This window comes from Quercus lobata, chromosome 6 (assembly GCF_001633185.2).
Source record: "Quercus lobata isolate SW786 chromosome 6, ValleyOak3.0 Primary Assembly, whole genome shotgun sequence".
NCBI lineage: Eukaryota > Viridiplantae > Streptophyta > Magnoliopsida > Fagales > Fagaceae > Quercus > Quercus lobata.
This window is the reverse complement of record NC_044909.1, coordinates 26,386,632-26,400,692: the sequence shown is the minus strand read 5'-3', so window position 1 is coordinate 26,400,692 and position 14,061 is coordinate 26,386,632. Positions and strand designations below refer to the sequence as shown.

At 38.2% G+C, this 14,061-nt stretch overlaps 1 protein-coding gene across 2 annotated transcripts in view; it reads left to right on the top strand.

Moving 5' to 3' along the window:
* The first annotated feature begins 11,173 nt into the window (after window positions 1-11,173).
* The window catches only part of LOC115994786 (actin-related protein 2/3 complex subunit 4), a 46,160-nt gene continuing 43,272 nt past the window's right edge, over window positions 11,174-14,061 (top strand). The window contains exons 1-2 of one of the 2 annotated variants that reach the window (XM_031119049.1): window positions 11,174-11,561; window positions 11,672-11,737. In XM_031119049.1, coding sequence (XP_030974909.1) covers window positions 11,559-11,561; window positions 11,672-11,737 — 69 coding nt within the window. In that variant the 5' untranslated portion in view covers window positions 11,174-11,558. The remainder of the gene's footprint in view (window positions 11,562-11,671; window positions 11,738-14,061) is intronic. The other variant, XM_031119048.1, reaches the window with a different exon arrangement.

Sequence of the window (14,061 nt, the reverse complement as noted above, 5' to 3'; positions counted from 1 at the left end):
TTTGGAACCTATTGTTAGTTATAACTTTTGATATATGGAAAACTGACTATTTTCTAAACTATCTATGATATATTTGTAAGATTAAAGTATGTGATCTATGTGTAACTTATTATTTTAAGACTATGAAATTTCTTTAGTTATTTTGAAAACTCATAGTATATTATAAGAGCATCCACACTAGCTCGTGGATACTCATCTAAAATACAAAAAGTGCTCCAATTTACACATTTTATCCCAAAATTCTTCCATATCAGTTTTTGTAAAAATGTCTAAATATACATGATATCTTGTAAAATGAATAGTAACCGTGCATATATACACGGTTACTGTTCACCGTGTAAGCTATTTTTATTTTATTTTATTTTCTCTCTCTTCTATCAAACTACTTCTCTTTCCCAACCACTACAACAACCCAGTGCACCAGAATAACCACCCAACCACCAAACCCAGCGCCACCACCAAACACTGCAATCTAGCACAGAGTATTAACCAAACTTAACTGAAAATTAACCTAAAATCAACTGAAAATTAACTCAAACACATCTACACAGACAAATCAACATAGAGATACACTTGCTCAAAAGTAAAAAAAAAAAAAAAAAAAAAACACAGAGATACACAAACACACCCACACACAAACAAACCCAAACGAACAAACAACAAAGAGAGATCGGTGCTTATCGAAATGATCGGTGCTTGACTGGAACTATCGGAGCTCGTGGGTCTTGCTTGATCAAAGCTCATGGGTATGGGTCTTGCCTGATCAGAGCTAGGGAGATACACTAACTGATCGGTGCTTGTGGATCGGAGCTAGGGAGATCTCGGTCAAATCTGATCTAGTCGAATCTAATCGGTACTTGTGGATCAAAGCTAGGGAGATCGGTGCTTGCCTGATCGGAGCTGTGGATCGGAGCTAGGGAGATCGGTATAGAGATGATTCAAAAAATTGATTCAAAAAGGGAGATCGATATAGAGATGATCGGAGCTAAGGAGCTAGGGAGCTGTGGATTGGTATAGACCGAGAGGGAGAGTTGATTCAAAAATGGGAATACAGATGGGTTATGGGTAGAGAGATGGGTATAGAGAGAGAGAGAGAGAGAGAGAGAGAGCTGTATTAGAAAAAATGGGTTGAGAGAGAGAGCGCGTATAATAAGGGGTTAGTTGAGGAAATAATTAAAAAAATTGAGAAAATTGATTATTTAAATAAAAGAGGTGATAAAATAGATAAACTGATGTGGGTGTTTTGTAAAAGTGGATGTGTAAAATACACGAACTGATGTGGTTGCTCTAACTTTTGAAAATATATACTACATCTTATACTTTACATCTATTACTTGATAGAACTTATTAGGATTTTGGTTACTTATTGAGTTGTCAACTCACCATTTTTCCCCTCCAATTTCAGATTGTGAAGAATAGCAAGTTTTGGGAGTTGTGATATTGTGTTGTGAGCAGAAAAAGAAGTTTAGTGATTTTGGAATTTGATGGTCTTCTAATAGTTTTATATTCATTGGCCAATTGGCATTATGTACATGAGGTTTGGATTTTGTTCCTATTAAATTATTGGAGATCTATTCATAAAGAAATTATTGAGGTATTTTGGATTTATTTGATTTAATTTTTTATGATAAATTTTAGTTGCTAAAAAGGCTTTGCACACTTGTAGGGAGTTTACTTTATAAGCATGTGGCGGTTGTCACGTGCCTATCTTTATAGTTGGGTTCGGGGCATGACAAGAACGGTCAAATCAAATCTCTAAAGAGTTATAGCATTTGAGGTAAAGGTCTAACTTTGTCTCCTTCATTTTTGTTTGCTCATTTGTTCATTTTTGTATTTTGATGGCTTTATTACCTCTGTTGTTATTTTAGGTTTAGTTCTTGTGCATATAAAAAGCATAATTGGTTGCTAGATTTCTTATTTTATTTTGTCTGTTTTGTGCTTCTGGGTTTGTGTTTCTAGGTGTGTATGTGTGCGTATGGTTCATGCATGCATACGCATACACGTGGGATATACACGCATTCCTTATGTATGTGTACACACATTCATACCCAGAAACCCAAATTCAGGTTTCTTCAAGTTCTTTTGCTTTCGTTCATATGTTTAGGTCCTGTTTGGTTCAATTTCACATGTTTTGAGTCCTAGAGTCAATAAAATAACATGCTTCCTTCCTTTATTAGATGAACAATTAGGGTCTCATGCTTTATTGAATAACATGAACATGCATATGAACATGAACATGCATTGATGCATAGGTGCTATGATGCAATAAGGTTTGGGGACGATATGCCATGTTATTTGCTTTAGATGCATATTAGAATGTGTGTGAATCTAGAATAACATATTAGAAGACCTTTTGATGGGATTAGAATTTGGAACATAATGAGTGAAGGCTGACCTACCGGTTGGGTAGGGTTAGGTGCCTAACACCTTTTCATCCCCGTACCCAAACTCTGGATACGTGCTTTGGTAAAGATCAATCATTTCACAAGGGCACCAAATACATGGTTCCTTTACCTAATCTAGGTGGCGACTTCATTTACACCCTCCGCCCAGTCCACAGTAGGTCAAGGCGTACTTCCCACGAGGAAACCACTCACCGCGGGTGCTTGTGCCCATAATAAGGTATTATTTATCGGATCCAATTTAGTTTATGTACTTATTTCATCACACCCACTTGTCTGCTTAAAGTCACTACCTCAATGATAGTAAATCATCCTATCGTATAGTAACACAACAAGTGTAGGTTCTAGTGGTCATATTTAATTAATATCCATAGTTTAGAACAATTTAATAATCTATGGAAAAATTATTTCCTATCTTTGGTTCCTTAACCATGAACGTGCCCATAATAAGGTATTATTTATCGGATCCAATTTAGTTTATGTACTTATTTCATCACACCCACTTGTCTGCTTAAAGTCACTACCTCAATGATAGTAAATCATCCTATCGTATAGTAACACAACAAGTGTAGGTTCTAGTGGTCATATTTAATTAATATCCATAGTTTAGAACAATTTAATAATCTATGGAAAAATTATTTCCTATCTTTGGTTCCTTAACCATGAACATGATTTTTCTAAAGAAATGACATTACATACCACATTTAAGCAATAAAAGATACCCATAATCTATATATATTATAAAATTGAAGTCTTTGACTATTTGTTGACCTTTTGAGAGTGTGCCACCTCAGCTTTGCAGCCTCCATAATTTTGCACTTTATTTTAATTTTAAAAATTATTTAATTTGTTGAATAAAAATAGCAAAGATCACCTATGAAAACCTGACTACATGTTTTGATATTTTATTTCATAAAATCCCCACATTGGAAACCCGAGACCCACATGGCCACATGTATAAAAATTGAATACTTGGCCGCCCTTGCGAATTGGACCTTACTCACAAGCCATAGCTCCCACCATTCGATCTTCCATGTTTATCAATGGTCTTGGTTCTGTTTTTTGAGGTACTCTTGCTTTTCCTCTATCTTTTCTCTAAATTTAAGGTTTTTTTTTTTTTTTTTTTTTTTTTTTTGTCTTTCTTCTACCTTTTCAGTTTGTCTATTGATTTTCACGAGGTTTCAATCTTTCTATAGTTCTGTTTTTTTTTTTTTTTCAAAATAAATATTTTTGCAAATTGGGATTGGAATCTCTTCAAAAGCACGCTCTTTTTATTGCTATTACATTGTCATTTGGGATTCCAACAAACATATGCACCAAGTGTTTGATAAAATGTGGGTAAGTACCATTTCTTGTTGTTAGTCTATGTGGGAAACTTTTTTTCTCTTTTTATTTTATGTTTTTATGTTGTAGTTGAATTGCAATAGTAAATATGAATTTTGATAGTTTATTTATATAAATAATAAAAAAAATTTCCACCTTTTGAAAGGAATGAAAAGAGTGGGCAGTTTTTTATTTCTATTATTATTTTTTTATTTTATGGGTTTTCCAACTCTTTCATATTAGAGTTTATTGCATTGATTTTAGCAATGTTCAAGAATTTTATTAGGGGAGGTTTTTCTATAAGTTTATAACATGATTGATAAAATTCCTCAATGAAGAAGTGGTACTGGTATATATATATATATATATATATATAGATTAAAAGTGATTTTTTCCCTTTCTTTCTGGTGGCAAACAAAATGAGAGAGTAGAAGGAAAGAAAATCTTTTGAATTTCTTTTGTTAGTTTATTTGCATTTGAAGATTTCAAATCCTGTTGATAGTTGTTGATGACAAATTTTTCATACCACATGGTGTCATTTCATTGGCGACCCGCACCACGTCAACATTATCATGGATTTTAGGAAAACCTCTTTTAAAGCCCAAAAGAGCCCATATTTACACAAAAATGCGTTGAAGCCCATGGTTCAAGCTCATGGTACATCATCTCATTTTTGGCTCATGATCCAAGCTCATGAGTCTCATTGGGGGAATTTTGAGAGTTGTGGTTTGGAGGGCTAAGAAGTATGTTCAGTAAAACTCCAGTGGTTCAAAGTTGATAAAGGAAAGTATGTTGCTTGGCGTGTCTTCCCCAATTCCCTGAACTCTGACGGGTCAGTGTGTAATAGGTAACATTTGGATAAGCCTCTCATATCACATAACACTTAAAATGATAAAACTCTCCATACTCTTTACATAAAAATTAATGTTCATCATATAATATAAGTTTAAAAATGTAATTATAGTATTTCATATCAATTATATTATTACCATCTAAATCAATTTCAAGCACATGGCTAAATATATATTAATATCTCATATCTAGCATTAAATGCTCTCCTTACTCTCAAAAATTTGGTTAAAATACAAAAAGATTATAATTACATCTCTAAAACTTCATCAACTATCAACCAACTAGTCTGTTACTTACCAAAATTATATATGGACTAAATATATAATTTTTTCCAAGAGAGGAAACTTAGCTAAAAAATATGAACAGCAGCTCCAGCGAAAGCTGCAAACAGCCCAACGGAAGCTGTTTTGCAGAAACAGTTCCAGCGGAAGCTACAGACAACTCCAGCAGAAGCTGAAACAGCTTCTGCAGAAGCTGAAACAGTTCCAGCACATTTTGTAGTGGCTCCAACTGTGGTACCAGAAAAATCTCATAAAACTTATCTCACAATTTTTAGTCAAATCATGAATTTAATACCAAATACTTTCCTCCAATAAAATGATGTTATTCGGATGACATCATCCAACTGTAACAGCTGTGATTGACAGCTGTTACAGCTATAACTTCAGTCTTAAAGTCTCAAACTTTCTTCTTTTGGTAAAAAAAAAAAACAAAAGACTACTTATTTTGTCAAAATTTTTTCTTAATTTGCTAAGTTTCCCTTCAACTAGTTCTGATTTAGTTACATAGCTTGACTCTATATAAAAAGAACTAAGCTACACACTAACGGGGCTCTCTCTTTGCTCTCTTCCTCTGATCCCTCTCTCACCCTCTTATGCATAAATTTCACTCATTTTGCTGCAAAATACACATTTTCACATTTCCCCATCTCTCTTACAAAGTCCCTCTTCATAGGCAACAACATAACACACATGTTACAACATATCATTATCCATTACCCATCTTTCCTACACTCCATTATTCTGAAACTTCACCATTTTTGCTACCCAAAACACATCTCCATCTCATTCTTTATTTCTCATACAAAATCTTTCTTTTTAGAAAGCAACATAACCAATGTCATAATACAAAAAAAATCCTAGCAGCAGCCTTTACTACATTTAACCTTTATTTATCTATCTCATATTTTTATTTATTTTACAAAACACATTCCTCACAAAATACTCATACATACTTCTCATATATCTCTAAATTTCATGTCTCACAAAGTATACATATACAAGATTCATGTCCAATAAAGTATCTACATATAATTCTCATACATATTACAAACATCATATCTCACAATATATACATATTTCTTACCATCTCCACACATCTTAAAATATATCAAACACTCTTTCAAGAACTTATTACTAAAAGCCTTTTCTTATGAAAGACAAAAACTTATAAAATCAAAAGCCCTTCTTATGGAATGCAATATCACTCATATTTGACTAAAAACTAAAATGGTATTACATGGGGAAAGTCATTTAAGTTTATGATGAAAGTGGATAAACTTAACCAACTTATGCACACGGCTGGACTTACTCTCCCTCCCTCCAGTTGCACCCATTTTTCCACTTCAATCATGAAGTCGCCATGGAATGACTCATAATATCATATTGTACCGCTGGACTCATTCTATCACGCTATTGAAATGTCTAAAGTCCACTGCTGTCCTACAGTTGGAGCCCCAAACTATGAAGATAAATCATTATATTTTACCTTCAAACTTATATTATCAAGTATATTTTGTTTATTATTATTATACCACTTAACTAATGACATTATACTGTTGGAATCTTATTAGCTCATTAACACTATAAGGCTAAGCCACAAACTATGAAACTCACCAACATTAGTTGGAGCCACAAATCACATGAAGAACAAAGTAATGCTACACGGCTGGAGTCAGAAATATAAAAGATAAGTCAATATTTTCTTCATCTTTAAAATTACATTATTGAGTATATGTTAACTCATTATCATTTTACCATTATCTCACCATTTAATAAACATGGTCTCACTAATAATAAACATATATATATATATATTAATAAATTGATATACCATCAATGGACATATACCACCAATGAACATATTATTTGGACATGAACCACCCTTGGACATATATTATTTGGACATGGACCATTACTAGACATACCTTATTATGATGAACATGAATCATGAACCGCAACTAGACATGAACTATTGGACTCATCCCATTGTTGGACATTTGACACCTAATTAATTATTTTCTAATATTGGACATCACTCAATATACATAATAATAACGTATCAACTCACCATTTAATCAAAACTATCATGCTAAACATATTATTTATTTATTTTAACCATTATCATGATTCTAAGACTTTGAGTTTTATCTATTTTGTAGGCTTAAAAATACACCGGTAGCCATTGGTCTACGCGGCCCAATGTCGAGTTCCAGGTTGACCTCCCCAAAACAAATTTGGGCCTAGCAAAGTCACACCTCCTGTAAGGACGCGATTTGTAACGACCAGTAACAGCAACATAAAAAGACCCAAACAATATCATTTGTAGAGCGTGAGTTTGAAAGGTTAGGCCTTAGTCACAAGACGATGATTTTTTTTGTGGTGGGCATACGTAATTAAATCGTGTTCGCCCTAGGAGTCTTTCTACTGGAGGCGGGCTGGGTGGCTCTGGTTTTTGGCTATTTTTCTCAGCCTTTCTTTTGGTGCACTAACTTTTACATTATATAGTCCTTCCTGGTTGATCTTAGCCCTCCACTTGTTGGTCAGGCAGGTGCTTACTTCTGTACCCGTCCCATCAGCTGTCCCCTCTTACTTTCTGTTAGTTGCGATGATCGAAATTACACTGTCCAAGCGTCTTTTCTCATTAACATGATTAGGACGCTGGCGGGTGCATTTAATGCAGAGATGACGTATTTTCCTTGAACCAATTTTGCACCGTACCTCCACGTGAGCCCCATTCCACTCACATCCCCTTTAGGGGGCTGTTTGGGGATAGCCTTCATCGAGACGTTGCCCTTCCCATTGAAGTCATGGAGTGCCGAGGATAGGGTCGTCCTCAGTTGTTCCCCTTTGACACCTCGGCCTTTGATCATTCGTCCTCGGCACACGACCTTTTCGGCACGGGTCCTGAGCCTAGATAGAGCGTGGGCTGGATCATTAGCTCCCCGGCCCCACAATAGCCCCTCAAAATCCTGCTATCCGACTCCTCGGACAGATAGGAGAGTTTTGATGATATCAGATATCTGCCAATGCCTGTTAATCCTTGTCACCTATCGGTTCCTGAGACTTTTCATCTGCCCAAGACACGTTCCTAGAGCCCTTGGAAGGCGAAACATGGCCTCATTAAATACGGGCGATTTTGTGTTTCCCACGTTCTACGGCATGATGAAGATCGAACGGTGGTGATCCCTTGGTCTTTATGGGCGGGAAAATTTATGCAGTTACCCTAGAAAGTATAAAAGATTTTTTGGAACGGATCTGTCTCTTCAGTTTTGCACTTAAGAGTTCTAGCGTGTATATTCTGGGTTCATCTGAACTTTCTCCTAAACTCAAGTCTATCTCCAGCACAAAAAGCCTGTTCGAAGCGTCTTTCTTCTTTTATGTAAGTTTCCTACCTCCATTAACTCGTGTTTTTTCTTTTCTGGGTTTATTTTTCTTTAGTTCCCTTTCTTCTCCCGTCGCGGGTTGGGTTTGTTTAGTAAATCATAAAGATGGCTAAATTGAGACTGAGGAAATTAGTCGATACTGAAGAGGCGATGAATAAGTTCATCGTCGATTACAGGATTCCTCCCAACGTAAGTCTGAGACACTATAAGATGGGGGAGTGGCACTATAAGAGGGAAACGGGCGCGGTAGTAATTCCCATCCTTGCCTTTGTAGAGGGGGGTATGAGAATCCCTATGGGGCCGGTGACGAGGGGTTACCTCAGGCACTTCCGATTAGCCCCCACCCAGTGCGCCGACAACATGTTTAGGATTCTGGGTTACGTGGACGCTTTAAACGAAAAGATGGGGTTAAGACTGACCCACCATGACGTGAACTGCTGCTATAATCTCCAAATTTTGAAGGAGAAATCCTACTACATGAAGATGTGGGACGAAAGGGTTCGATTAATCAAATGCCTCCCTGATTCCAACAAGGGATTAAATAAGGATTTCCTTATCGTCTCCGGCGAATGGTATGATGGCAATCCATGCCCCATAGTAGAAGGAGAACCAGGTGGATTATAGGGAATGGAAAGGTGCTGAACCTTTGAGCCATTTCTAATCTGATGTGGTTCGGTAACTAACCATGCATATGTGTTTTTCTTTTGTAGATCCACACGCCTATCAACGGCATTTTCACTTAGTTAACCAGGTGGACTTGGAGACTGTTCTACAAGCAGCAGTTTTTGTAAATAACGGAGATGGTTAAGTCCGAGCCGCTCACAAAATATTAGGGTACCCTCCCGTCCAAAAGTCATTTGTCGACGCTAGGCACGTGATCAGTGCCATCCGTCCTTGGCTACCAAAAATTACCATGGTCGAGACAGGATTTCTAATCTCCGAAGTACCATCTGTCCCGGAGAGCATCCCACTAGTGGGCCCCTCCTCGTCTCATCAAATAGCGGAGGACGAAGGCAAGTTAGATTAGGCCAAGGAAGGGTTTGGGGTGTTTGACCTAGCCAACCAATCCGAGGATCCTTCTGGTGATAGAGGTGACCCAGCCTTGTCCGAGGCAGAAGTGTCGTCAGTAGGCACATCTTCCCAAGCCGAGATGAGACTCAAGAGAAAGCCCCCGACCACCCTGCTCGAACTCCTCGAGGGTCAAACAGGGAAGGATGCGCAGGGGACGACACAACCCAATGCTCCCTCCCCACCACCTTCGTCCCATGCTATCCAGACTAGGTCATCCTCCTCAAAGTCACAGCCACAATCCCCTCGCCCCAAACTTTCTGCTTCTCCCCCACCAGCTCTGCCTCCTCGGCCGGAGAGCACTGATTCAAAGAGGAAGAGGAGTCCCAAGGGTAAGGAAACCGTGGATGGGGGAAAGTCCCAACCTTCTAAGGAGAGGGAGGAAACCCACGTGCGAAGCAGTTAAAGACGCCAATTGTAAAGACGCGATTTGTAACGACCCGTAACAGCGTTGGATTCGTACATAAAAAGGCCCAAACAATATCATTTGTAGAGCGTGGGTTTGAAAGGCTAGGCCTTATTCACAAGACGGTGGTTTTTTTGTGGTGGGCATACATAATTAAATCGTGTTCGCCCGAAGAATCTTTCTCCTGGAGGCGGGCTGGGTGGCTTTGGTTTTTGGCCATTTTTCCCAGCCTTTCTTTTGGTGCACTAACTTTTACATTATATAGTCTTTCTTGGTTGATCTTAGCCCTCCACTTGTTAGTCAGGCAGGTGCTTACTTCTGTACCCGTCCCATCAGCTGTCCCCTCTTACTTTCTGTTAGTTGCGATGATCGAAGTTACATTGTTCAAGCGTCTTTTCTCATTAACATGATCAGGACGCTGGCGGGTGCATTTAATGCGGAGGGGACGTATTTTCCTTGAACCAATTTTGCACCGTACCTCCACGTGGGCCCTATTCCACTCACATCCCCTTCAGGGGGCTGTTTGGGGATAGCCTTTATCGAGACGTTGCCCTTCCCATTGAAGTCCTGGAGTGCCGAGGATAGGGTCGTCCTCAGCTGTTCCCCCTTGACACCTCGGCCTTTGATCATTCGTCCTCGACACACGACCTCCTCGGCACGGGCCCTGAGCCTGGATAGAGCGTGGGCCGGACCATAAGCTCCCCGGCCCCACACCTCCAAAGGCACATGGTTGCGTAAAAAAAAACTGCCCCCGACAATAGTCACTTTTGCTATGAAATACCAAACATACTTCACCACTAATTTGTTATGAACATATTTGTGGTTTAATGTTTATACTTTATATATTTGGTCAGATTTCAAAACCGAGATATTAGAGCTATTAATGTTCCATTTAGGGCTTGTGCTGCTATACAGAGTATTGCCTTCGGATTTCATGGAGCATAGTTATGTGCCATTTCATTTGCAGGTTCACTTTGGTTTCCTTTATGTCTCTAAAACCAAACACAATAAAAACCCTAGAACCATCCCAAAACCAAATTCAACATTTTTTAAAAAACTTTTTGTTTCCAATTTGTTTATCATGTTTTCTTTATTTCTTTACTTATTTCTTTTTTGGTTTTTAGGAACATAGCTCTCTTCTCATGAAAGTAACAAAGAGTCCTTGCACAGATTTTGATATATATATATATATATATCTCTCTCTTTTTTTTTTTTTTTTTAATTTTCATTTTGGATTTTGTTTTCTTAAGTAATCCAATTTATTATCGGTTATCATTTTCAACTTTATTCCTATCATTTACAATGGTTTTTGGTTTTAACTATCTTATGATTGTACGAATTAGCGGCCAGTAATTATTATGAATTATTATGAATGTGAAAATGTAACTTAATATTGTTTTTGGGGGCCTTGTGGATAAATAAAGAGTAGGAAGTGGAACAAAAAATTAAAATAATTATATAATTAAGTTTTGGGTTTCACGAAAGCCAACGGCAGCAACCCCATTCCCTATTAAAACCGGTTTTCCTCTCTCTCTTCCCTTCTTTTTGCAGCGGAACCTCCATAACCACAGGCTCCAAGTTCCATTTCGGCCTTGGAGGGAGACCCAAGCCTCCGATTGCCCAACAGAGACCCGATTCGGGTCCCTTGAGGTGAAGGTTTTATTAGCTTACAGAATCAACGGTCCGACCTTAGCTCAGTTGGTAGAGCGGAGGGCTGTAGTCGGGTCAGCCCACAGCCAATCCATAGGTTGTTCCTATTTCCATTTCCTCTTCAAGATCACAGCTCAAAACCCATAGCCAAGCCAGAAATAGCTTCTAAACGGTATTAGAAGCATTTTACAAAATGGTAAAAGCCCAAATATTTTTGTTGTTAAAAATTTAACATTCCTTTCCGAAAATTTCAATATTATTCCTCTGTTATCTGAGCTTGAATTAAGCTAATTGTTGATGATGTAGGCGAACACGCTGCGGTTGTACTTGACGTGCATAAGGAATACTCTCGAGGCTGCCATGTGTCTCCAGGTTACAGCTAATAATCTTCTAGCTTTATACAAAAATTTATCGTTTTAAATTCTGAACTTTGGTCTGTCTTGTGTTATCTATGTATTACATAAATTGTGCGGATTTAATTTGATTGATTTTTTTTAGCTTGTGTTGTGCGGGCTGTGTCGAGTCCCACATTGTGTGTTTACTAGGTGGATCTTGGGTTTATAAGTGATTACGAGGAATCTCAATTGCAACTTAACTAGTCCTTTTGGAGAATAAGCGTAGTAGATGTGGTTAGCGTGTTCCTCGGGTTGTTATAGTTGCTTTATTTTATAAGCTTATCGCTAGAAAACATCACTAGAAAACAAACGTTTGTGTTCATTTCCTTCACTTATGTTGAATGCATGATAGAAAAACATTTCTGCCCTCTTTTATTTTTTAAATTATCCTAGTTTGTTCCTTCCATTTGTGCAGACAAGGTTCTTCAAAAAGTTAGGCGTTCTATAAGTTCCACCAACATTAGAAGAAACCTTTGGTGTGATGGTCACTCCACAAGTATATAAGTGTCTGTGGGGTGTGAGTGGCAAAGTCTGGGGTTCAAGTCTTAAATTAGTCTAGTGATATTATTGTTTTGGAGGTGAAGAAGACTTGTTGACTTACATCTTATGGAACCTGCAATACTTATCATGGAGTGAAACAAGATTTTCCTTGTGACTCGTTTGTAAGTTTTGTGTGTCTAGAATTTTGGTGGTGATGGTCAGGTAGCTGGTGGTCGCCAGAGTGGGAAAAATTTACTTGTAACCAGCAAAAGTCAAGGATTTTTGAAAATATGGGAGTTGTGTTTGGAAGTAACATGATTCATGGAGATATTACAATAAATGTTTCAGTTATAAATGGCAGACCCACACGGGTATTTAATTTTAAGTTGACCCCTGCAAATTTGGCTTTAAGAATTTGCAAGCCTGAGGGTGGGAGACGTGTGGTGTCTTGTTTGGATAATAAGGCTCTTAGTTGACCCAATGTTTTAAGTGGTGGACTTGAATTCTTTAAACCAACAGTTGGGCATGCAAAAGCTCAACCTGTGGCTTCAGCTAGCCCAAAAGGCAAGGGCTAATTAGACCAGCCCAACTCAATACTTCTAAGTGTTGAGAATACACTTTCTGCGTATACGAAGGTGTTAGGCGAGTGTTCGAGAGGTAGTGGACTACCAACAAGTGGTGATTCCGAGTCATTGGTGAGCAAGGTAGCGTCGGATCGAGGTAAAAGCTCCTCTACCTTCACCGATGCACTATCTTTCAAGGTGGAGGCAGGTATCCTTGACAGAGCGGCGAAAGTGTTGGAGGTTAGCTATTCTGGGTTCATCGGCGAGGCGGTGGGTTGTATGGGTATGGGGGCTGATATATCGGATCCAATGACTATGGGCTTGGGTCCAGCGGTAGCGAAGGAGATGTCGATTGAGTCTAAGGCTGTTGATTCTCTTCGTCTGAGTCAATGGGTTGATTAGAATCAGTTTTTTCCTCTTTCGAATTTGGTTAATGAGATGATCTTTTGTTCTGGAGAAAGGGATGCTTTCACGGAAGTATCAAGTGAAGGCGGAGATCAACAGTCCAATCCCTAAGCTGATTTTGTGTCGTTGAGGTCCTTGAATGGGGCTGAGTTGCTACAAGATGGTTCAAAGCCTTTGCTACTTCAGCGGAAACACAATGGGGTGGATAAACTCATCTCTGAATCGCAAAATTCTTTTGTTGGTGGAAGACAGATTTTGGATTCAGTGCTTATTGCTAACGAATGCCTTGATAGCAGATTGAAGTTTCGTACTCTAGGAGTGGTTTGTAAGTTAGATATTGAAAAAACTTATGATCATGTGAATTGGGATGCTTTATTCTATTTGTTGGAGAGGATGGGTTTTGGGGTTCAATGGAGGAAATGGATAAAGGCCTGTGTCTCTACTGTTCGTTTTTCAGTTTTGGTTAATGGATCTCCTGCTGGTTTCTTTGGAAGTTCTCGAGGTTTAAGACAAGGTAATTCGTTGTCTTCTCTTCTTTTTCTTTTGATCATGGAGGTTCTTAGTAGGATTCTGAAGAAAACTAAGGAAGATGGTTTTCTTCGGGGTTTTTATGTGGGACTTGTTAATTCTACTGGTATTTGTATTTCACATCTGTTTTTTGCTAATGATACCATTCTATTCTGTGATGCTTCTAGGGAGCAATTGCTTTCAATTAGGTTGACTTTGACTTGTTTTCAATCCTTTACCGGTTTGAAGGTGAATGTGGGGAAAAGTGAGATTGTCCCTATTGGGGAGGTGAGTAACATTCAATCTTTGGCTAGCATTCTTCAATGTAGGGTGGGTAGTTTACCTA